Source organism: Synchiropus splendidus, chromosome 6 (assembly GCF_027744825.2).
Source record: "Synchiropus splendidus isolate RoL2022-P1 chromosome 6, RoL_Sspl_1.0, whole genome shotgun sequence".
NCBI classification, from domain to species: Eukaryota; Metazoa; Chordata; class Actinopteri; order Syngnathiformes; family Callionymidae; genus Synchiropus; species Synchiropus splendidus.
The window spans coordinates 9,223,634-9,247,843 of record NC_071339.1 but is presented as its reverse complement, the minus strand read 5'-3'; the positions used below and the strand labels follow the sequence as shown (position 1 = coordinate 9,247,843).

Genomic DNA, 24,210 nt, shown 5'->3' with positions numbered 1-24,210 from the left:
TAAACCAGGAGTGGGATTCGATTAAAAAAATGTAATCTAGTTAATTCGAGAATTTGTGATTAATTAATCTTAATGAATCGCAGTTTAATGGTATAAGAATATTTGCCACAAGAAGCCACATTTTTCAATTTGAATGAATTTGGTATATTACTGAATCAAATGATGGACCCATACACACATTTAAACAACAAAATATGGTTTATTTTGCATCGGTTTGACAATAAATCACGATGGTGTCTATATTCAAGTTATATCACCTTATTTAAACTGAAGCTCTTTTAATGTCTTGAAAATATTTTTAAGAATTTCAGTTTCATAAGAATTTCAAGTACATTCAGAGTAGTGGAAACCCTGGCCATTTTGTAGTGAAAAACCTCCCTGAACAAAAGCAAACAGAAGCGTTTGTTTGCTTTTGTCCAGGGATTCCTCCATGTTTGTTGTTGCTGTTATCATCCTAGCTGCCACGTGTCTTGTGCATCATCAGTGTGATCAGTGGACCAGGAACTCCTGCACTTACAAAGGCTCCCTGTTGTCTGGAGAGCAAACGGTTCAATTAAATTGAATTAAATAAAATATTTTTTTGTTGTAATTAATTAATCCTAATTAACTTGTTAAAGTCCCACCGCTAGTTTAAACCTTTAATCATTTGTTTTACTATGTTACTATTTGTACATGAATTAAGCAAGATAATCTGAATTAATGTGAGGAGTGAATGATTCCATATGTGGTTCTCTGCGTATGTTCTCAATTATGTTTTCATTTTCCTTCAATCTCTTTTCCTAGAAGGAACGTGACGGTTTGATTGGTCAGAGTTTAACAAAATCAGTGTGACTGCCTGCAGAAGGAAGTCCCTCAGGGCCTTGTGCTTTCTTGTTTTTTTCACGGAAAGTGAAAACACATTCTGGTGTGAGAGGCCTCATCGCTGCGGTTCATCTAGTCCAGTGAAGAGCCCAAAACCATGGAGTTCTGAGCGGCAAACATTGAAGATTCAATGAGTTGGGAGGTGTTAGAGAGCGATCCAGACGTGTGGAAACCTGCTGAGTTCATGTTGCAGAGGGAGGAGAAACTGAGGTGGCGACTGGACCAATCGGGGGCGAGAGAACAAAAAAGTTGCAGTACAGAGAGTCCTGTTGGATGTTCTCTGATATCTGACACACCAAGAGGTTTGGAGCCAGAGGTTTGATGGAGTGAGCTGGAGGAAGATGCACTTTTAGACTGGAATTGCGGTGAGCTGTGGAGAGTCATCAGAGCGGCACACTGGCTGGAGCAGCGGTGGGCGGGACCAGAGGAAGTGTGGTGGAGGAGAGAGGAATTTAAAGGTCTCATTGTTCTGGGCGCAGCAGAGGCAGTCTGAGCAGAGTTTACACGTGCCATTGAGAAGGTAGGACTCCCTCATATACCAACAGGTTAAAGGTCGGCTGTGGGGCTCACTGGTGATGTATGAAGCTTACGTGTGATGTTTGGAACTTAGTGTATGTGGGGGACTTCTTCTCATAGTACTTAGACATTACTTACGGAGGTTAGTAACGCAAACATGTGTCTGAAGGTAGTATAAAAGCGGGAATGTAAAATCAAGGAGAAAATTGTTATATATCAAACAGTTTACATTTTATCGTGATCAGCAGTCCACCATAAGATATCACTATGGCAACTGAGGCACAAATGACTCCCTGAGGCGAGGTGTGTTTGTTTGGGTTTTGAGGTCGGCTGTGACCATGACCTCTGACGGATGACCCAAAAGAACACAAAATATTACAGACGCCAGTTTCCAGTTCAGTGTGCCTGGATAATAATCCATGTTTGACCATTTACACCAGATTTCTTCTGCAATGTTTAGATTTTTCTTAAGTGAGTTTGACTTGGGAATAACTACTTATTACTGTCAGACAGTGTGGACACAAGTGCCTCCAATTTGCAAGAGAAAGTAAGCATCCTGTATTCTTGGTTGAACTGACAAATGAAACAGTCATTTTAAAATCCATCTTGTACAGAAATTAAGGTTTATTGTTGTCACACTGTGACAAATCTCTGACAAATTCTTTCCCGAGGAGAGTCCAGGCGTGACCTTTGGTGGATCAGTGTCACCTCTCAGGAAGTTCAAACCTCGCAGTCTGCCTTTTACGGAATACCTGACACACACACACAGACAATACAATTCAGGATTACAAAGATAGGATTCCCAATTGTTGGTATTTTGAAGTGTATTCATGTGCCGGAGCGTGTTACAGCATGGGTTTTGCTGTCCTCGGGTCGAACAGTGTACTTGAGTTGAAGTGTATGTTTATGCAGGATGCTTTGAAGTGTGTCTCCCTGGAAGTGTGTTTTGTAGTGGTAGTTTATTAAAAGATTTCAGTGACACGAGTGCAAACATTGCATCTTCTTTGTCTTTTCTGAAATTTTGGAAGGTGTTGAGCAGGGGTGCTTTTATAGGAGAGGGAAGGAGCAGGAGTCTCTTGACTGCCCCTCTTCATCTCTTGAACTTGAACTGGTCCTGAAACAGATTCAGTTTTGGCAGTCACCATTCAATATCACCCTTATTAAACATTTATGAACAAATCATTGCGTTTACGCCGGACGGAAATGTCCACAAAGCCTTGTCGAACTCCTACTCTGTGTCGTGACATTTCCTGCCATTTCCTTGCACATAGTTGACATGTTTAGAATCTCCCTCCCAACTATGATCCACTACGACTCACTGGTCTTATCTGACGCCTAAATTTAGAGCTGCTCCCCGTCGCCCCACTGATTAAAGTCTCTGATATAGTTCATACCTATGTGCCATTTTTTTTTCTTGTTCCCTGGAATTTGGATGACAAAATAGCCTTGTTGAACCAGTTAGAATCAAATTTGTGTTGATTTAGTGAGTAAATTTATGACCATTTGTGGTTCTCCTCTGGCTCTCCTGAACTTCCTTGTGCTCTGCTGAGCTGTGAGGTCACACACGTTTCCTCGCCTGTCCTTATCTCGGCCAATTCTAATATGCTGCTTACCTCTTCAAAATAAAGTACGAAACACCCAAAACACACAGCATAATAATACTCCATGAGGTGACCACTGACCACTGCCGTTGCTTCTTGTCAACACTCCACCGTCACCATAATAATAGCACAACGGTAGTGATCCCCCAGTGCTAAAGACACAGGCTGCCAGTCTGTCGGAGCTTTTGCTCAACAATGGTGACAGCACTCTATTCTAAACCCCGGTGGGTCAGTGTGATCAAGAGAGACTCTGTTAAGTCTCTTCAGCTGTTTCTGCTCTGGCCATCATCAGTGTGACCTTTTCAACACCAGCAATCAACAAGCTGTCACTCTCCCTGTCTCCTCACCTTCACTTTCCACCCGCTTTGCCCCAGACCCACAGTCCTGATTCTTTCAAGAATCTGTCGTCCATGTGTTTCCTTTGGGTACTCCTGAGGACTTAGTAGTCAGAGAAGATAAACAAGAAGTGGGTTTGCAGCTCTTTGCCCACTTCTTTCCTCATGTGTTTAAAGAAGACTTGTGTCAGTAATTAATGTATTTACATCTTTTTGTATTTTGATGCGTCAGGTGTATGTTTTAATGCACGTGTGTTAGGGGTGCACTATGTGTGCGTGTGGCATCAAGTGAGGATATTATGTGGACCTTTGAAATTACAGTGTGAAAAATATACACAAAAAATGTTGGTTGGTTGTGTCATATTTCATTTAAAGATTATCGAATTGTTTCATACATTTATATCTGTTTTCTGTTCCTATTTTATATCTATTTTCAATTCCAATGTATTTTAAGGAAGAAGAAATGCTCCTAAAATAATTAAAAAAAAAATAAACAAGGAGGTTTTATTTCAGTTGCACCATAATGAACAAAAAATGGACAAATTAAAATAATGCGCAAAATAAAACTTATAAAATTATAAGTTTTACTCTGACTCCAGGAGGTCCGCATCAATACAGTCAAAGGGTCACATTTGGCCCCTGGGTAGCACTTTGTCCAGGTCTGTACTAGATGCTTGTTTATCTATGTTTGTGTAGTCTGAAGTCTGTGTTTTGTGTATTTTATTGATGTTTCTATGCACTATTTATGTGTGTATTTAAGTGATAATTGATATGGTTACAGTATATTTTGTGTTGCGGTGTGTTTGAAACTACGTACGTTCAGCTCCTGCATAAGTCTGTGTTGTGGCATGTGTGCAAAGGTTTGTGTTAAGTTTGAGCCGTGGTCTTTTGAGCTGCGTTTTACTGTGCATTTCAAAGGTAAATAGATGCTGGTTGCCGCATGTGTGTTAATGGTTTTGTTGTGTACTTCCGAGTGTGTCTATTTTCTCTTTGGCTCCATAATGTATGAGTTGATGTGGTTGGAGATGAGAGAGTGGAGAGAGTTTGCGACTTGGTGTGGTTGGATACGCCGATCGTGTGGGTGTGTTTATGTCTGTCTAGTTGTTGATGACGGAGGGCAGGTTTTACCTCTAGCGCGCATGTCTCACTTTGTTGTGTGGAGGTGTATAAGTTCTTCAGTTCAAACAAACAAAAAAGAGTTGAGGCCTATGGAGCGTAACAGTGACATGTTTTTCAGCTGAAGAGGAAGGCGGGGAGATGATGAATAATGTGGTGGGCCATTAGATAAGATGATGTCACTGGGTGGACCAATGAGATCATCCACCTTGTGTATGTGTTGAAGTATGTCCAGCGCGATCTCATCTCTGTCCTCGATGAAACACACAAAACCCATCTTATCTTATCTTCCATCTCACTTCACTCATCATACAAACTGTTTTTATTGAAGCTCATTTCAGTCAACGTAAAAGCAAAACCAAAATGTTTTCAGCAACTGTTGTCCACGTCAATCGACGATAAAAGATCGGTTTTTAAACACCACTTCCACAATCTGATTCAAGTCTGTCTTTAAAAAAACATTGCATTTTAATCAGGAATAAATGATTATTGTTGTTTGTCATTTATAATAAACAAGTTGTGATTCTCCCCAAATCCACCTCATTTGTCCTGGACTAAAATCAGTCATGTGACATCTGACACAATAAGGGGTTTTTCAGACATAACAACGCAACACAAAAGAACAAATTGCAGCAGAGTGCACTTCCATATATGGTCATATCCTCCATCCAGATTTATTGCAGATAAGTTGGCATGTGAAAACAAAACACTTTGTATCCAAATATAATTGATGTTTACAGAAATGATTATTTCAATGATGATAAGAACATGGGCATCTTAATGTGGCATCAAATATATGTATATATACACACCACCTTGGAAACACGTATAATTCAGAGGAAGCCATAATGGACTGAACGAAATGTGTTTTCTGTCTCAGATGAGTGTTCGCTCTACACCAGCAGGACGTCCAGCACGGTGCCTCATCTGTAAAGACAAATGCTTGGGGCTTCAGGAACATTCTTGGAGGTACAACAATCTCACTTTGAAACCTGGAAATGAAGTCCAAGTCCAATCCCACATGGAGAGTAGAGCTCCTTTTCAGCATTAAAAAAAATAGTCCAAAATATTCCACCTCAAAATTTATTGTTGAGAATCTTGAAGGACAAATTGTCTGTCTCATACAGGCCTCTCTAAATCTATCATGACAGGAAAGCCTGTACGGTTTGTGGCTGCAACACGGTCGACCATGTTCCTGGCACCGATGCTGACGACGACCAAAGAATGGGCCGCCTGCTCGCAGACTCACCCTGCGCTCACCTGACGGCCAAGGTCAAAGGTGGTGGGGGCCTCCGCATGTACAAGAGGAACCGCATGATCGTCACCAACCCGGTGGTGTCGCGCAAAGACCCGACATTCAACACCACCACTTACGACTGGGCGCCAGCAAGCCTCAGCCAGAAGCTTGTGAGTGAAGTGGGAGTCATTTTTATTGATAAAATATAAAATAATGTGCCATCATCTTGACAACATACAAAAGAAATTGAACTGAAGCTTGTCCCTGTAAAGAACTCAGTTCTAGTCCCCAAACCAGCGACACTGTCTTCCGTCCATCAGGCTATGAGGTACATGGAACTCCTGCCAAAGAACCAGCGTCCAGTATCCGGCACTGAGGGGGCTCTGCGGCGTCGCAGGCAGCTCCTCAGCCAACTTCCTGTCTACGACCTGGACCCCATGAAGTGCCAGAGTCTGGGCAGCGAGGATGAGGTTTGGTTCTGATCTCTGTCCTCTGATCCAGAGTGAGTTCCTGCCCCTCTGTGATGGTGTTTCCTTCCCGCAGATCTCCTCCATGCTGCTCTTTGTCCAGCACTACAAGCGGGAGGTGTTGGGGGTTGGCGAGGTGGGCTTACCTGGCGAGGGCGGAGCCCTGATCCAAGCAGCCAATCAGAGAGCAGCCAAAGATGCCCAAGAGCTTGCCGGTGACAGCTGGGATGAGCATCCGGGAACCAACAATAACACTGCTTCTGATGCGGACAAGCAATATGTGAGTCTATTGCTCTGTAAGACACACACACTTATGACTACACTGAAGTGTATCAACACATTTTCACCCACTTACATGAGTCACACCATTACTAACTATTACTGGCAAACACAAATACCATGGCGGAGCGATTCGTATAAACACAACTGCAGACTAAAGCTTGAACAGAGTGACACACAAAGCATAACACACCCACTTACTGTAGATATGAGTGTGTCTGCAAATGGCTGCTGCATAACATTTGGTGACACTCAACTGCATTACATTGAATATGACCTCACTCATATAAAGTTACTTCACTCAGTTATTACTTGGTGGTTACTAAGGTACACAAACTAATGACCTACCACACGCAGTGAGTCAACATTTAGTTCACACCTCGATAGGCAACGTAAAGCAATTGTCAGGAACATAGAGAACAAACACTGATCTTCAGTATAAATACTGAGACACACTGGGTTTTTTAAATATGTCCTCTCGTGTGTGTCCAACAGATGTGCAGCGGTTGTCATGGGGTCATTTCCAGTGAGATTCCAGTTGTATTTGCTGAGCGTGCAGGTTATAAGGAGGCCATCTGGCACCCCACCTGCTTCGTGTGCTGGCAGTGTAAAGAGGGTCTGGTGGACCTGGTCTACTTCTGGTCCAATCAGAAGCTGCTCTGCGGACGACACTACTGCCAGAGCATCCGGCCACGCTGCAGCGGCTGTGATGAGGTCAGACTCACTTCCTGCCGACTCACTTCCTGATTGTTTGTGAACATCTTTGTTTTTACCTGCTCCAGCTGATCTTCACCGCCTCGTTCCACACGGCGAGCGACGGACAAACCTGGCATCCTCATCATTACTGCTGCTGGAGATGTGGACAGAACCTGGACACACCCTGTCAGCATTGACAGCGACATGAACACAACAGACACAGTTGGAACGCAAAGTTCGACTCGCATACACGAGAACCTACACTAACACACTAGCGTAAGAACAGCTGTAAGAACTGGAACATTCACGACACAAACTTTAACTGCTCTCGCACATGAACACAAGCTAAGAAAAGACACTGATACACATTCACTTAGATGCAGATACAAAACAGCACACAGCATGACTCGCACACCTGCATGCAAAAAAACAACTGCACCCTCACAACACGAAGTTTTACTAACAAATATAACTGGAAACTACAAGAAAAATCAGCAGAACTATATGATTTGTACACACACATGCAGGCAGAGTAACTCAAAGTAATGTTAGACATCATGAACACACAATCAAGTCACAAATGCAAACTGACAAATATACACAGAGACACACTCATACTTCACCTCTGACATAATGCTTTCCCCAGTCTCTCACCCTTATCTTAACCATCCAAAACAAATGCAAACTTTAACCAGGACTCGAACTTAAACTCCATTATAATGACACAGTTATTTTGATGTTTTTACCCTAAAACTCTACGCGGACATAAGATCAGTGTCTTGTCAAAGGTCCACACAAGAATATTAATACTGGTACAATGTCACATGTTCAAGCTGCCTTGTGTATAATTATTAACACAGTCACAAGTACAAAGCTTTAAAAAAAACAAAGCACAACACAGATGTGCTAGCATGCATTTAAACAACAGTCACTCACAAACTTGCCGCTCAAACATTACACGCACATATACAAAAACAGTTGCACAAAGGAAACGGCTTAACGGCAAAGACACTGACAGGCTGCTGTTTTGACTTTCGGCATGCTAGCTTTAAAAGACACCCCGAGTGCATGTGTGCTTTGAGGGAAAGAAGCTGCTCTGCTCTGAGTCTCTGTAAGATGACTGACTCCACATAGTTAAGGACACTTGTATCTGGTCGGTCCCAGTCCAGAGAACAATCCAGACAGTGTTGGATGTAGAGAACTGGAAAGTTGAAAAAGGCTGGAAGTTCAAGAGCCAATAAATGTTAAAATCTTCTTCAGAAATTATTTTGTTTTGTGGGTTTTGATTTTGAAATACAAAACTTGCTGCTTCATTAACTTTCATGTTTTGTCTCTTTTTTTCCGTATCAAACGCGACATTCTCTCACTAAAATAAGAGTGCAACCTCATTTCACAGGTTTTTATGCCAAAACTAGTTATTTTTGGGAAATGAAATACGCTATATCAGTTCCGCTGTTATTTTAGTGCCTCGGGAAGCAAGTTGATCTAACAGAGCAGGAACGAGGCAATACTTTGCATTCCTTGAGCGAGTATGTCAACTCACACAGCTCACTCCCTTCAGTCTAACTACTCTCTTTCTAACAGTGAAGTCACACATCCGACATGAGACACCACGATGACCTTAAGCATATTTGAGAAAAGTAAATATAGGGCCTTGAATGTGAAAGAACGCCGTCAAGTCATATAATTCATCACTGCCGTGGCCTTGCATGAAAAAAAATGTTGTTGCTGTGGTTTCTAAGTATGAAACCTAAATTTGAGGTTTGGAAAAGCAAGCTTTCCACCCTGAAGCAAATCAAAACATCCTCCATGCTCCCTTTGAAGTCACTGGTCACGCAGCCCACGCTCTTATTTAACAGTAGTTATGCCTAATTTAGTGCCTTGCGAAGCACTTCAAGTGAACGAAATCTGCAGATGTTGAGCAGTCAGTGTTACTTAAATTACTACTATATATAGATATTAGTGCTGTCAGTCGATTAAAAAAATAGGATATTAAAAAATTGTATTGCATGACTAATCAGTTAGGCCAGATGCATTATTCAAAAATGTAAAACAAATACAGCAATACAGTTAAATAAATAAAATAAGGCTGTTTTCAAAAATGTAAAACAAATACAGCAATACAGTTAAATAAATAAAAATATAGCAATTCAAAAATGAATAATAGAAGTATAACACGCCTCTAAATGAGGCAAAATGAAAAACCGTTATATATATATATATATTCTCTCTCTCTGACACCCGAACTTCCTGCTGCTGCTCGGTGCGGACTGTAGCAGATGGCGACCTCATGTGGTCATAACAAACCCCTACTTCAATGTTCAAACGTTCCAGCTAGGGATGTTGGTATTTCCGGAAGTCTTTGAACGCAGCGAGTGTGTATCCAGATGAAAGGTTGAGTTGAGCAATTCGGCGGAGGAGGAGCGGCTGAATGGCGGACACTCGAGACGACACAAGAGCCGGAGCAGGAAGCGACATTCTCCGGCGACACTCATCAGGTGACTCATGCACTTTATTCTCGAAAGAAGAAGACATTTTTTGAAGGTTATCGTTCACTTGTTTTGGTGTGCTTATTCGCCAGTCTTTTACAAGCAGAGAGACTTATGTTAGCTAATGATATTTTCCCTTGTGCTGTCAGGCTATTTAAAAATATGCTCTTAATAAATAATGTAATTATTCAGTCTAATTAATCTCGCATATATCTATCTATCTATCTATCTATCTATCTATCTATCTATCTATCTATCTATCTATCTATCTATCTATATATATATAAACCTGAACAGGTGCAGCTCCAAACTTTAACATATTGCTCTAAAGTAAAAGCTGAAGTGCACACATAATAAAACTCTACAAACTCATTTTTGAGCAACAATGATACTGAGCCAGTTATTGTTTCAGATCATTCAATGGATGGAATAATCCATCTACCAGAGTGCAATAAGTAACCACGTCAAAAGTAGAATCATGACGAAATAACGTGCAGAAATAGTGTCAACAAATCTGGACATCGGCATTATGTCGCCATGAACGCAATGAGTCTACACCCTCACTTTTACCCGTTCACTGTTTATAAGCAGGTGTAATAACTTGCTGAATGCTATGTGCCAAAGCTATCGAAGTTGCACAACCTGTTGCCGCGTGCATACAGTGAAGTCTAATTATAGAAGTATGAAAAGACGGAAATACAATCACACTAAACAATTGAACAACATGTTGTCGGACTAGTAAAAAATATTACAAATATTAACTTTGTTTGACGACTACACAACATACCATGCTAATACTGTTTTGCCAGCATTTATATATCTATGTGAGTTAAATAACACCAAAGATTTTGAATGCAGTTTTCAGGAAATGTTGGTGATGAGTGGTGCTGGACTATATTACACCACAACTAACCAACCAATCAAGAATGAACGTTGAGTGTTGCAATAACGTGGTTGAAAATGAAATTATGGGTGGAAATGAGCTGCTTGGAGGAGGACCAGACTCTTGACTAGCATAGCAGCACTGTTCATATAAATACCCTCGAAGATATAACAGTCTGTACAGTACACGTAATACCTGACTGAATCAGGTGTGTTACAGTTTCTCTTTTGACTGTTGAAAAATGCAAGTTTGAGAGACGTGGTAAGTGTATGTGTGTTTGTATGCAGATGAAAGGTTTAACAACCATGAATAAAGTGTGTGATTGAATTACATTTTACGAACTGCAAGGTTTACGAGACGCTGCGACAATGATGTCCAGTGTGAACATTTGTCTGGGAGACAACAGAGCCGTTCCTCGTGATTCTTAGAGCAGATCCTTGTCCAATGAATAAGCAGTTTTATTTCTGCTTCCCTCAGGCATGGAGCAGAGCGTGTCTTTTCTGATGTTTTTGGGAGGAAGTGTCCTGGTTCTTCCTATCCTGGTTATCCTGGTGACAGCACTCAAGCCAGGACTTTTCATCAAAATATATAACTGGTAAATATACACTGTCAGTCTACCATCATCCACCCAAATTAATTAAAATATTCGAGCAATTTGGGTATGTCTTCAGTTGGAGGGACGTCCAACACTACAAAATAAATTACAAAATAAGCAATGACTTTGAGAATTTCTGTCCACTTTTGGCAAATGTAAACTGAGGACTCGTTGCTGCAGTCACATAGCAGCCAACTGCCATTTTGCGAGCGCACCACAGACTGCATTCATAATATACAGCCGTACCTCGGTTCTCGACCACAATCCGTTCCAGACGGACGTTCGATTTTTCCCATTACATTGAATGGAAAAAGAAATAATGCGTTCCAAGCCTTAAAATAGGCTTTTGTAGGAGTGAATGTGTGTGGCCGCTGCATGTTTGAGTTCTGGATTTTCGTTCAAAATCCAAAGCAAAAAATGAAATTGAAATTTTTGTTCGAACTCCGATTTGTTCAAAGTCCGGGACGTATTTACATATTAAGTCTCTTGGCTAGAAAGGCCACATACAAGCCTCTTTTGCGAGTGTTTTAGGCCGGTTGCGAGAGAAGCGGCAGCCCTGTGCTAACATGTTAGCACTCTCCGCTAACCGCTGCTCAGTATAGCTCTGGAGGACTGTAGATACTGGAATAACCCCATCTACACGATGGATGATCGTCCTGGGCAGTAAAACTGCGGGGAAAGTAGTTGGATATTGTTATTTACCCCACAGAGTCTCTCTCCTGTTGCATCTGCACATTGGCAGGCTCCCAATCGCTGAAACAATTTAGCCCCCAAAATATTACTGTCAGAACATGTTCTGGCACATTGTTATTTTGTGTTACAAAAACCAACTTAGTCAAATATTATCTGAATTACATGAAAAATACAAAGTCAATATACTTGGAGGTGCTGATTGTAGGGAAGTCGATGGCTCACAAAGAGGACAAGAGCAGCTGCTGCTCTCTGACAGTCTGTGATGTAAGATCATAACTTGCATCACAGACTGTCATTATCACACTTGCAGGCTGCCAAACAAGTACAGAGTTCATGTTGTCTGGCAGAATTACTGAAAATTAGTGAAAGACACAACCGGTCTGTGGTTGGTTTCAAGTCAAGTCAGGGTTGTGGAAGTCACTGTCCACAGTTTTTATTCTTTATATAATAAACACATTGCTGTATTTTATTGCACAAGTGGTGGCCAATGATTTGGACCTCGTGCAAGCTGTTGGTCATGTGACCTCTGAACCATAAACACCATTTCATAACAGCGCTATTCAAGTCAATTTTTATTAGTTAAATGTGGAAAGGTCATGGTGGCTTTGAGGAACTTATCTGATCTGTCTTTTTGAAACATTACACCTCGGCTGTGGGCTGGATTACATCACAGTTCTGTTCAACCAAGAACGATTCAGCTTGTGAGGAAAGACCTGCAGCGGTGGCTCAAAAGTGCAGCTTGTTCTAGACGCAAACTGCATGCATGTCAAATTCATTTTCATGATCCAAAATTCTTTCTGGGGCTTGCGATACTGACAAAGTGTGTTGCCTCTTCCCTGCTAATCCTTTGTGTGCTCTAGTTCAGTTGACGTCCAGATCCTCCTCTTTGATAAATTAACATTATCCACTTCTACTGTATATTTCACTCGCATTCTTCCAAACATGGTTTTAAATATGGAGGCTGAGAGGTGCAAAATATTGTGTATAACGCAGCCTCTGTAAGCAGACGTGTCCCGCTAGCTCCATTTACTGACTTTTTTCTTTATATTGAGGTGTGAAACCTTTCCTGTCTCCACACTGGACCGTGGTAGAGTGTCACAGGGGAGGTGCTCGCTCTCCACACCTCCGCGGCTGGAGCGCGCACTCCAGGATTTGATGTTCTGTTGTGGGCTGGAGCTGGGACAGGGATGAGGCGAGTCTGGGACAGAGCGTGACTTGGTTTATGACTTTGTCACAGCCAAACTGCACAGAAGCGCACATTCAGAGCTGGACACGCACCGGGCACCTCTTCACTTCTGGAGAGACGTCACTCACTCGGCAACCCCTCCCACATGCAGTGGCCACACACATAGAGGAACAGCGCACCTGCAGCAGACACTCTACATTCACTCCTACAAAAGCCTATTTTAAGGCTTGGAACGCATTATTTCTTTTTCCATTCATTGTAATGGGAAAAATCGATTCAGATTCCGAACAAATCGCTTCTCGAACGGCCGTCTGGAACGGATTGTGGTCGAGAACCGAGGTACCACTGCACATACAAATATATTCACAGAACATATCAATAAATCGGTGGAACAAGTCACACATTCTCAGAACAAAACACAAAGAGACTACAAATGTGACCCGGAAGTGGTCGCCTGAGCGTCGGAAAAACTACATAACATTTTGTTTTTGTTTTGTGATTGTGTGCTTTGTTTTATGATAGTGTTTTGTTTTGGCGGTTGTGTGTTGTTTCGTCAGTGTGTGTGTTGCTTTGTGAAAGTGTTTGTTAAATTGCACCTCTCAGCCACTATATTTAAAAATGAAGTTCTGAAAAAAACAAAAGCCGCTACAAATACAAAAGGATGTGACAGGCAGCCAGGTTCACGCCATAAAGGAGGTGAACGTATAACCCATGATCCCCATCGTTGTGTGTTTTGTTGACATCTGTTTGTCAGTAATGTTGTGCAAATGGTCATGGTTTGTCAGCAAGCTAGCAAATATACGTTGATATTAAAACAGAACTCTGATGCTTTCTTTCTGGACGTGTGTTTTACTGTGATGTTTGTGACGTTTATTTTTTATCCAAATAAAACGCAATAATGATGTATAGTCGGAAAACAGAATGCTTCTTTAACGTCGGGTTGCCATGGCAATTCACGTCTGCTGTGTTAGTTGAAGAAATGTATGACTCTGATGTTTGACTGAGCTCCTAAGTTGTGACATCTCTTTCCTTGCTTAGGTATTTGCGTCGCAAAATGGGTCTGGTGGTCCGCTACTCTAGCAGTGGGAGTTACCGGTTCTGCTATTTCAGCCGCGGAGCGCCAGAGGACGCAACACCACCGTTGCTGCTCCTGCATGGTTTCTCTGCCAACAAAGACATGTGGCTTCCCATTATTAAAGTGAGCTCTCGCATCATCGCGTCAGAGGGACTGATTTTGAAGGAGGATAACATCAAGTTTTTTTCCCTTTAGTTCTTCCCTAAGGAGCAGTATTTGGTGTGTGTGGACATGCCAGGACACGAGGGGACGAGCCGCACTGGTGTAGAGGACTACAGCATTCAGGGCCAAGTTAACCGAATCCACCAGGTCAGTTTTGTTTTAAGATCTAATACCTGTGTACAATTATTGTTGTATTTCTTTAGCCTGCACTTCAGCTTGATCCCACGTGGTGCTAAATGAAAGATTTCGGCTTCTTGTCTGTGCAGTTTGTTCTGAGTATCGGTCTGGATAAAAGACCCTTCCACCTGGTTGGGACCTCCATGGGCGGGAACGTCGCTGGTGTTTATGCTGCCTGTTTTCCGTCTCATCTGAGCAGCGTCACGTTGATATGCCCTGGAGGTAAACACGGTCCACAATAATCCGTCAGTCGTCTTGCCAAGCCTCACCCTGGTCTCCCCTTGGCCCTCCAGGTTTGGACTATCCCACGGATACCGAGTTCATTACCCAACTGAAAGAGATGGAGAAGAACAAGCAGGAAGGTTCTATCCCTCTCATCCCCTCCACTCATCGGGAGTTGGAGGAGATGGTCCGCCTCTGCTGCTACACCCCCTTCACTCTTCCTCGACAGGTAGAGGCAACTTGAAAATGATCTCCACAGCCTGCAACTTGGCTCTGAATTCCATTCCATTTTGAGAGTTTGATATCCCAAAGACTGGGTGAAATGAAAGGATGAATTGCTCAGTTTTATGAAAATGCACTTTATATTTGCTCTCTCTCTAAAGCTGCGACCCACAGATCCCGCATTATACATACAATTATTATTTATATTTCGGACACTCAACTCATGGTCTAACCAATTCTGGGCCGGCAAATTGATATCCCTGAAAGCTGCTGAAGACAATGAGCTAGCAACATTGTAGTGGAAGTGCAGTGCCTGAATATATGCCACTGTGGACCTGCTGTTGTTTCACAGGTCGGTGAGCTAACCCAGAAAATAGCAGGCTCACTAGCATGACACGTGATGGTGATGGTCAGGGGGTAGACATATGCAGGAAATTGAGAAGATTCATTCATGTGCGTGATGACCTCCATCTGTAATAGCTGGTCCATGCTTTTGTCGTCTCTCTGTGGTCAGGTCTTGCGTGCGCTCCTTGACAACAGGATCCCCAACAATGGGTTCTACAAAGAAGGTCAGTTCTCCTCCACACCCCCCTCTCTTTCGTGGAAAACAAGATAATAAAATATGATAAGATTTATTCTATTTTTGAAAATGGCTAATATTTTATTGGCATCTTAGTGGTTTCACAGTCTCCAGTCACTTACTGTCGTTTGTCTTCAGTGTTCCGGGAGATCACTGGACAGCAGTCTCGCTATCTCCTGCAGGAGAAGATGCATCTGATAACAGCACCCGTGCATGTCATCTGGGGGAAGCAGGACAAGGTAACTTAGCTGACTCATTAAAGGATCATTTCAAATTCCATCATAGTGGCTCTTATCAGATTTGTTTTTCAATGTTGAATGACTCTTAACTTCCCCTGGCATTTGGCTGGACTCCACTCTTGTCAGTTCACTCCAGACAGAAATAGATGATGTGCAACAGTCTCCAGTCAGCAAATGATAGGAATTGAGGCTGTCACAAGATCGAAATTTTAATCTAAGTTAATCGCACTGAAGCTGAGTTAACTCGCGATTTAATGGCAAATGAATCCCATGTTTTTCTTCTAAATGTAGCTTAAAGGAAGTTGTTCTCCACACCAGAGTGGCCAGTAATGTTTCCAATGTCCTGCTGTCAGCACGCTGTTGAGCCTCTTCAGTGCCTCTGACATTATTCTTAAGCAGACCTTGGCAAAGTGCGACCCGGGGGCCATATGAGGCCCTTTGCCTGTGTTTTTGCGGCCCTTGTGAGGTCAGACTAAAACTACACGCCTGATAAGAAGTCATTTTTCTGACTTTTTTTTTTTTTTGTCTTGTTTCTTCTTACGATTATAACAGTAATTATAACATGTTCAGGACTAAAATTTCTTTTTTTTTCTGCTATTTTATTTTTGAGTATTTTTTGGTCCTCAAAATACATTGAAAGAAAACTGAAAATATATTTTGAAATTGATTTCTTTCTAAAATATTATATATTTTTATAGGTTTCATGCCATATTTGCACTTCTTAATATCCTTGCTTCCATTAGATCTTTAATGGTTCATTTCGTCCTTGTTACTTATGATTTTATTTCTGTCATGTTTCTTAGTCATCCCGGCTTTTTTTTTGGCGTGGTGGCTCCTCATAACAGTCACAGTTTATGATGTGACCCTTTATTAAATTCAACTGCCCACCTCTGTTCTAAAGCATGTACTTGACAGCATCTGTTACGATGAGTTTTTGAAGTAAACAGGTGTTTGCATGAGGAAAGCATCACTGGCCACTCTGCTGTTGAGAACAGCTTCCTTTAAGCTAAATTTACTACAGATACAACATGTGTTTGCCATTAATCACCAGTTAACTCTCCTCCAGTGCCATCAATTGAGACTAAAGTTTGAACCTAGGGACTGCACTATATAGAAATGCATCATCAAATTAAAAAAAAATTAGCAAAACTAGGCTGTCAGACCCAATAATTGAATGACACCTCCTTTAAATGCCCCTCATTCTTGCTGTTTAGGCACAAAGCTCATCAGTCAGAGACTCAGAGTAGGGCTGCTTCTGTGTGTAGTGTAAGGTTTCTGGGCTTTATCTGCTTGGTAGACACACTTTTGGATGAACCCGTTTCCCTCTCTACACTACGTTTTTTTATACTTCTGCAATCCAAATTATTCTGACTTTCTTTCAAGGTTCTGCATGTCTCAGGCGCAGACGTCCTGAAGGGGGCGCTGCCAAACTGCCATGTCGACTTGCTGGACAACTGCGGCCACTCTGTGGTGCTGGAGCGACCCAGAAAGGCTGCTAAACTCATTTTAGACTTCTTGTCTGGGCAGCAGGTCCACAGCAAAGAAGCTAAGAAGCTGAAATGAGGGTGGAAGATGTCTACTGTGAAGGAATGCCTTCTCAGTATTACCAATTTTTTACGGTTTGCTCAGTTTGAAAGCATTTTTAACATTCCTCTGCTGGATTTTTGGAACTGTGTCAATCTCATTGGTTTCAGTCAGATTATAACATCATCACTGCCTCACTCCTCCTCCACTTAAATGAGCTTAACTAAACGACAGAACGACATAAAAAAGTATTTTAAAGTTGGTTGTAATGTGTCTCTTTTTATTTGTCTGCCATGACAGTCAAACTATGCGTCTTCAAGCTTCAGTCTTCTAACGTTGCCATCGTTCTGTTTAAAATGCATCTTTCATGTCTGCTAATCTGTCCATCTGTTTCTATTTACTGATTGATCCATTAAGTTCATGTTCTGTATTTCAGTTGGCATCTTCTTCCGTGTCATATATATGTATATGGGGGACAGGATCAGGTGGTCGATGGGGGACACATGCACATACTGCGTCACTTTACACACAGACCTCATGGTGGTGGCGACTACGTGGTGACCTGAAAGGTTTTTTTTTTTTAAGAAGCGCCGGATTAATGTCATGTTTAAACAGATCATTACAACAGGCTACTCTCTCCACCTTTATCCGCTGTTAGTTATTCTCAAACTCGTTATTTAATCTCTTCAGCACATTTCCGAGGGCAAGATCTTCTAATGTTTATGCCTCAAGCCTGATAAAAACACACCAGCACCACATTTCCAGCTGAACATTACCCAGTAATTGGCCTTTGGTATCGTCAAAAATCAAGTGCAGGTTATTCATAAGCACACAGGCTTGAGTGTGATACAGAAGAACCGCCGCACAGGTGAGCGCGTCACTCAACATACCTGAGACCGCTGATATCTATTTTATTTAAATTACTGAGTTTTCAGGAGAAAACTTGTGGTGAATTACAAAACAATGTGATTGGGTTCATAACTGACAATTGATTTGGATGCTTTGACTTGTTTGTGCAGCCATGGATGTGAATGTAGCAGGAAGTGTTCTGGTGCTCATCATCTTTGGTGCCATTATTTCTGTCCTGTTCTGGCCCAAAGTCCTCATCCTGGGTTATGCCTGGTAAATGATCGTTGTTATAGAGGCTTACATGTCAGGTTTTATTCTTTATTCTATCACAATGTCATTAATATCATTAGGATTGAGCAATTGTTTTAAGGCGACATAAAATTTGAGAATTGTTATTGAATGTCAGGTGACCATATAGGATCGACCTGCTTAACTGTTTGGTATTTTGTTATTTGTTGTTTGTCTCACTTTTTTTTTTTTTATATTTGTAATTCAATCCTGTTTCTCGCTTTAGGTGTAGGCACCTATTGGTCATTGAATAAACAATTAATTCGCACCTACATTTAGAATTTTTTTCATTCTAAATTCGTTATATTTTATGTCGTTAATAAGACGTCTATACTTTTGGTTATTTTTTTTTTCTCATAAGATTTCACGTCATTCGCACAGTGCCTGGTGAAACACTGCCATCTCTTGTGGTTAAATTAAAATATGTTCTGAAAGCGTGTAAAATGCTCAGATAGTTCCACGTGAATTCAAAAAAAGTAACTATTGTCCTGTCATTGTGCTTTCATGTCAAGGGTCATGCGTCAGTATCTGGGACTGGTTATCCGCTACTCACACAGTGGCGGCTACCGTTTCTGTTATGCCATTCGAGGGACGCTTGGGGGCGCTGCCACTCCGATCTTGTTTTTACATGGCTTCAGTTCCAACAAAGATGAATGGCATCCCTTAGTCACGGTAACTAACACTCGTGATGTTTGTATAAATGATCAGTGGTTCAAGTATATGCTTTTCCAAAGTTAAAACTCTTGCTTTAGGCTGTTCCCTAAGATATGTGTAGTGCTTTTCTAAGTCAGCGCACTGGTCCTCATTGTCCTCAGATTTAAAGGTTAATGGATGAAGCACCTACATGGTACCTGTAGGCCCACCTTACCAGATAACCATATAACTGAAGTGGATGGTCCACATTCACTGGGCAAAATACTGGTAAAGTGGGGTTAGACTGGCAGCGCTTGGTAATTATTCTGTTCAAGGTACACAAGTTTCAATCCTTTGTCCTGGTTGGCCACAATATTGACCCACAAATGAACCTCAGACACAGTTGAAGCGCACAGGGAAGTCTTAAAGTCCTCAATCAATGAAAGAGAAGAGAAGAATTTCCTGTCTTTGTCCTGCCCACAGCTGCTCCCCAGAAACCAGTGTGTGGTGTGTGTGGACATGCCAGGGCATGGGGGCACAAGTCGCATCCATGGGGACGACTACACCATCCAGGGACAGGTCACCCGGATCCACCAGGTCTGTACAAGCACATCGGTTCTATGGACCAGATAACACTGATATTTTGTGTGCAGTTTGTGAAGAGTATCGGTCTGGACAAAAGACCATTCTACCTTGTTGGGATTTCCATGGGTGGAGCTGTTGCTGGGGTGTACGCCGCTGATTACTCCTCTTTCCTGACCGGTGTGACCTTGATATGTCCAGGTACAGCCCATGCAGAAGGAAACCATGTAAGAGCAGTCCAACCCTCTTAGCTCTGACCCTCCTGCGCAGGTCCAGGTCTGGACTCGCCTGTAAAAAATGACATCATCGGTGAACTGAAGGAGGGTCTGGGTCAAAAGGCATCCATTGCTCTGATACCAACCACCCCTGAGGAAATCAGGAGGATGATGAGCTTATTCAGCTGCACAGAGAGGAAGGTCCCGTCGCTGGTACGGGCAGTTCATCCCAGCTCATTTTGTGTGTGGCAGTTTTGTTTTTCACCCAGCATCACTGCGTGCTCATGTCTCACTAGATCATTCGAGGCATTCTGGACATCAAACGTCCCAACAATGTATTCTACAGAGAAGGTGGGTAAATCTCAAAACAGAGGTATGCCAACTAAACCGCAGTGTACTATACAGTACCACGCTTTGTCATTGCTCTACAAAACTGTGCTGTATTACGCTTTTTACCTGACTAACTGCACTATCACTGCTTTTTGACTGTTCGTTCGTTGGACTTGATATTCGAATCACTCTTCAAGTTTGCGTATAGTTTGTGTGTAGAGTATGTGGCAGCATTATTCTACTGCTGGTTTTCATACGTTGTACTGTTTTGTTTCCGCACTGTTAATTTCTGCACTGTAGTGAAAGTAGCAGTAGAGCTACATTTGGCTCTGTGTATAATCACATGTAAAATACGGTACGACAGTATTTAATACTGTGATACCAAGCTTCACTACACATCATGGGTGTACTGTCAACGCAATGGGTTTTGTTTGTGCGGCCCTGTTCTACTACAGTGTATCATTCAGCAGAGGACTTAATAAATAGAACAGTACTATAATGCACTGTAACGTGCTATGCAACAACACTGTTTTGTGTTGGACAGCGATATAGCATGTTTTACCACAATATAGTGTACCATGCCATCCCATCCCATCCCATCCTATCCTATCCTATCCCATCCTATCCTATCCTATCCTATCCTATCCTATCCTATCCTATCCTATCCTATCCTATCCTATCCTATCCCATCCTATCCTATCCTATCCTGTCCTGTCCTGTCCTATCCTATCCCATCCCATCCTATCCTATCCTATCCTATCCTATCCTATCCTGTCCTGTCCTATCCTATCCCATCCTATGCCATCATGCCACGCCACGCCACGCCACACTATGCTATGCTATAATATACTGTATGTATGTCATGTAACACTATGTTATATGCTTTACTTCTATTTGCTGTGTAATTCCAAGCAGTTTTATATTATAACAGAAGTATGTCTCTGTCTCAGTATGTGAAGATCTGGCGAAACCACAGTCTGTACGTCTGCTCCAGGATAAGATGCACTTGATCTCAGTGCCACTGCAAGTGATTTGGGGAAAGAACGACATGGTATATAAACCAGAACCGCACTGATTGTTAAAAGTGTCGATATGACTCCACTAACATTATACAGATTTTAGGATAATTTTCTTAAGTCCTTTCATTGTGGCTGCATAACGGTTTCAATAAATCCCAAAAAGAAAAAAAATCCATCCTCTTAAACGTAACAGTAAATGGGTTTGTCAACCTGAATTTACGGTGCTTGATGTGAGTTTAAATCCAAATTCAATTTGTGTTATTTACATTCAACTCTACCTCTGCACAGCTTGTTCACCATTCAGGTGCTTCGTTGCTGAAAGCCGCCAAGCCAAACTGTCAGGTCACGCTGCTGGACAACTGTGGTCACTCAGTGTTGCTGGATAAACCCAAAGAAGCTGCAAATCTCATCATGAACTTCTTGTCATCTGAGAAAATGAGAGAACAAATTATGATGTGAAGAAGCTCCTGGGAACTTGAACCACCGTCCTCTTTTTTGTACACTCGAATGTACACCACTTCACATTATGCTTTACCATTCCATTCTCTACCACACAAGTGTGTTCTTGATGCCGTAGGATTGTTAATACTGCATGTTTTAATATTATAACTCATACAATACATGACACAACAGTAGATATTATTTCCTGGAAATTCCTTTCATGTATTTTGTAATTATTATGTATGAAAAAATATGACTAATAAACAATAAAGACAAGAGAAAATAAACCAAAATAAAAACGCTTCTGGAGAAACTGGATATTTATTTGTTAATCAAACTTTAAATATTAAACGAAAAGAATCACTTAAAACCATTCATAACGCGTCATAAAAAAAAATACATAAAAACTTCCTTTCCGAAAGGGGGCAGTAAAATATATGTGCCTTAGATATTCGACGAAAGGATAGAAGAAGAATAGTCAGCGCATGCGCGGATGGAAGGATAAGTGACAAACGGTGCTTGTTATTGGTACCTTCGAGCCAACGGGTAAGTATTCAAAAAAAATACAAAAATCTACGTAAAACGATTAACTTTGGATGTCACGATCAGGGTTTTTATCATTCTAGATTTCAGTTTGCTTGTATGCAATAAACCATTAAATGTACCCCTTTCACGTTCAGTGACACCGGTTGTTCCCCTCCAGTAAAATAGTTCCCTCAGCTGTTGCTCTTAATTCTGAAATATTATTTGTATTATTTACTGTGGCAATTAATTAAATTGAGCATGGTCGTCTGCTTGACTTGCAGTGGTATTGCTGTCTGCTGTTCTGACCTGCTTTTCAGATTCTCGCGCTGGCGTAGGATGAAAACCTCTGACCAAGAGGAACAACCTGCTGTTTTCCAACGGGAGTGGTTGAAGCAAGCTCCGTACCAGCTCATGAAGGTCTGCCTGTGAGTGCCCGTTTCATTCTGTCGGAATGGATTTGCTCTTATTTGAACACAGAAGCGAGTAAAGTTCTCCTCTCTCTTCGTGTTCTAACAGGGAGGTGGAGAGTGACTCTACCCGATTGTCTGCTGATGAGCTGAAGTATTTCATCATTACAGGGCTGAAGAGTCTGCACGGGGTGGTTGGTGATCATTCTATGTTGAATGTTTGTTTTGTCATTGCATACATGTGTTTCATTGAAAGTCATTTGGGGGTTGTGCTGTTTATGTTATCCACAATATTACAGCAACATAGATGGTTGACTGTGGCTTTTCTCTAGTGGCTGCTGTGAACCAGCTCATCATAAAATAACTTTTTCCTGGAAGAATGTCATTCGGCAACTGTCGAATCACCTCCAACTCCACTGTGTAGTCTGGTGCTTGAGATTGCGGTCAAATTAGTTTTCACTTATAGACAATGGCTCATCTCTCTTTGGGCACTCTCAGTGATGCTACTGTATTTCTTTTGTGGACTAGGTGGGAGCAGCTATAGACTTCGATCTGTTGGAGTACAATGAAGATGCCCGAACTGCTTGTCTTCGTGTCGCCAGCAGGTGAAGACCTGTGATGTTGCATTGAAATGTTTGTGTAGGTGTAACGTGTTAAGCCTTAATTATTATTGTTGTTTCCAGGGATGTAGGGAAGTTGTGGAGCTCCTTGACTCTACTCGGCTTCTACCAGAACCAACCCTGTGCTTTCAGAGTCCTGCAGGTCAGCCTTCTGAATGCTAGCAGATTTTTGTAAGCTCACCATAATGTGGTGGGTTGGGAAGCATTAGAAGTGTCGAGAAGAGACACTAGTGTTCCTCCCTTCCAGCACTGCTCAGTTATGTACAAAAGAGTTGTGTGTTTGTTTGGCAAGGAAGCTCCTGTTTATAATGCATTACCTTTCAGGTGTCTCCAGACCTGCTGTACAAGTCGCCCCAACAGTGCTGATCTGCAGCATGATGAACTGCATCTGCAGTAAAGTCTTGAACAAGTCAAAACTCTGTTTTGTAGCCGCCTCGACTCGTCCTGTTGCTCGGCTGCTCCATGTTGGCCAGCGAGCTTCTCTCACCAAAGCTTTCTCGTCTCGTGATGTGGAGGTCTTCGCCGAGCTGACGGGCGACACAAATCCGCTTCATCTTGACCCAGACTATGCTAGAACCACCTCATTTGAGACTCCCATTGTGCACGGTGTCCTCATTAATGGCTTAATCTCAGCTGTGCTCGGGACCAAAATGCCAGGTCGTGGCTCTGTCTTCTTGTACCAAGAGATCCGCTTCCCTGCACCGCTCTACGTCAACGAGGAAGTCCTGGCTGAAGCGGAAGTCCGCAAGATAAAAATGTCATTTGCCTTTATCGCCGTGACGTGTTCGGTGAAGGACAAGGTTGTGATGGAGGGTGAGGTGATGGTGATGATGCCCGAGGAGCAGCAGAGGAAGTGACTTGACAGCTTTTGCTAAGATCATGTGAGGATACATGGAGTCATTGCACTTAATTAACATAACAAAAAATTGTCTTACTTCAATCACAAAATTGTGGTAGGCAATATGCTGTGTTTATTTTTTTCCTGAAATAAAAACAGTGCTGAGTTCACCCAAATGTCTTTGAAGTAGCTCGGTAAATGTATGTACAATATTTTTAACAAGTTTCAAAATCTACACAATCTATGTTGTCTCAATGACTGAGTTCAATTTCTCCTGATCACCGTGTTGCATGGACGTGTGTTTGTGT

At 42.0% G+C, this 24,210-nt stretch overlaps 3 protein-coding genes across 7 annotated transcripts; all 3 read left to right on the top strand.

Annotated features, from left to right (window-relative positions):
* The first annotated feature begins 1,180 nt into the window (after positions 1-1,180).
* Positions 1,181-8,353, top strand: lmcd1 (LIM and cysteine-rich domains 1). 2 transcript variants are annotated; one of them, XM_053868524.1, is made up of 7 exons: positions 1,181-1,381; positions 5,310-5,398; positions 5,581-5,836; positions 5,987-6,136; positions 6,210-6,413; positions 6,908-7,126; positions 7,195-8,353. In XM_053868524.1, the coding sequence occupies exons 2-7, from the start codon at positions 5,310-5,312 to the stop codon at positions 7,303-7,305; spliced, it is 1,029 nt and encodes a 342-aa protein (XP_053724499.1). In that variant the 5' UTR covers positions 1,181-1,381; the 3' UTR covers positions 7,306-8,353. The 2 variants fall into 2 exon arrangements, with proteins under 2 accessions (XP_053724499.1, XP_053724498.1); XM_053868523.1 differs by lacking the exon at positions 1,181-1,381 and having other exon boundaries at positions 5,292-5,398.
* Positions 8,354-9,469: 1,116 nt separating this feature from the next.
* On the top strand, positions 9,470-21,536 carry abhd6a (abhydrolase domain containing 6, acylglycerol lipase a). Of its 2 annotated transcripts, XM_053868888.1 has the most exons (14): positions 9,470-9,606; positions 10,958-11,075; positions 13,993-14,152; positions 14,225-14,338; positions 14,458-14,590; positions 14,662-14,819; positions 15,327-15,381; positions 15,531-15,631; positions 19,409-19,522; positions 19,579-19,708; positions 19,778-19,935; positions 20,019-20,073; positions 21,003-21,103; positions 21,360-21,536. In XM_053868888.1, the coding sequence occupies exons 1-14, from the start codon at positions 9,540-9,542 to the stop codon at positions 21,528-21,530; spliced, it is 1,635 nt and encodes a 544-aa protein (XP_053724863.1). In that variant the 5' UTR covers positions 9,470-9,539; the 3' UTR covers positions 21,531-21,536. The 2 variants fall into 2 exon arrangements, with proteins under 2 accessions (XP_053724863.1, XP_053724864.1); XM_053868889.1 differs by lacking the exon at positions 21,003-21,103.
* A 438-nt stretch (positions 21,537-21,974) lies between these two features.
* Positions 21,975-24,131, top strand: rpp14 (ribonuclease P/MRP 14 subunit). 3 transcript variants are annotated; one of them, XM_053868892.1, is made up of 5 exons: positions 21,975-22,058; positions 22,355-22,454; positions 22,973-23,049; positions 23,128-23,206; positions 23,389-23,578. In XM_053868892.1, the coding sequence occupies exons 2-5, from the start codon at positions 22,374-22,376 to the stop codon at positions 23,428-23,430; spliced, it is 279 nt and encodes a 92-aa protein (XP_053724867.1). In that variant the 5' UTR covers positions 21,975-22,058; positions 22,355-22,373; the 3' UTR covers positions 23,431-23,578. The 3 variants fall into 3 exon arrangements, with proteins under 3 accessions (XP_053724867.1, XP_053724866.1, XP_053724865.1); XM_053868891.1 differs by lacking the exon at positions 21,975-22,058 and having other exon boundaries at positions 22,296-22,454; XM_053868890.1 differs by lacking the exons at positions 21,975-22,058; positions 22,355-22,454 and having other exon boundaries at positions 22,982-23,049; positions 23,389-24,131.
* Positions 24,132-24,210: the final 79 nt, after the last annotated feature.

Coding starts and splice junctions, on each gene's coding strand:
- rpp14 (XM_053868890.1), top strand. CDS start 23,439: ATGATGAACTGCATCTGCAGTAAAGTCTTGAACAAGTCAAAACTCTGT.
- lmcd1 (XM_053868523.1), top strand. CDS start 5,292: ATGTGTTTTCTGTCTCAGATGAGTGTTCGCTCTACACCAGCAGGACGT. Junction 5,399..5,580: donor CTTCAGGAACATTCTTGGAG/GTACAACAATCT, acceptor CTATCATGACAG/GAAAGCCTGTACGGTTTGTG. Junction 5,837..5,986: donor CAAGCCTCAGCCAGAAGCTT/GTGAGTGAAGTG, acceptor TCCGTCCATCAG/GCTATGAGGTACATGGAACT.
- abhd6a (XM_053868888.1), top strand. CDS start 9,540: ATGGCGGACACTCGAGACGACACAAGAGCCGGAGCAGGAAGCGACATT. Junction 15,382..15,530: donor CAATGGGTTCTACAAAGAAG/GTCAGTTCTCCT, acceptor GTTTGTCTTCAG/TGTTCCGGGAGATCACTGGA. Junction 19,936..20,018: donor AGAGGAAGGTCCCGTCGCTG/GTACGGGCAGTT, acceptor ATGTCTCACTAG/ATCATTCGAGGCATTCTGGA.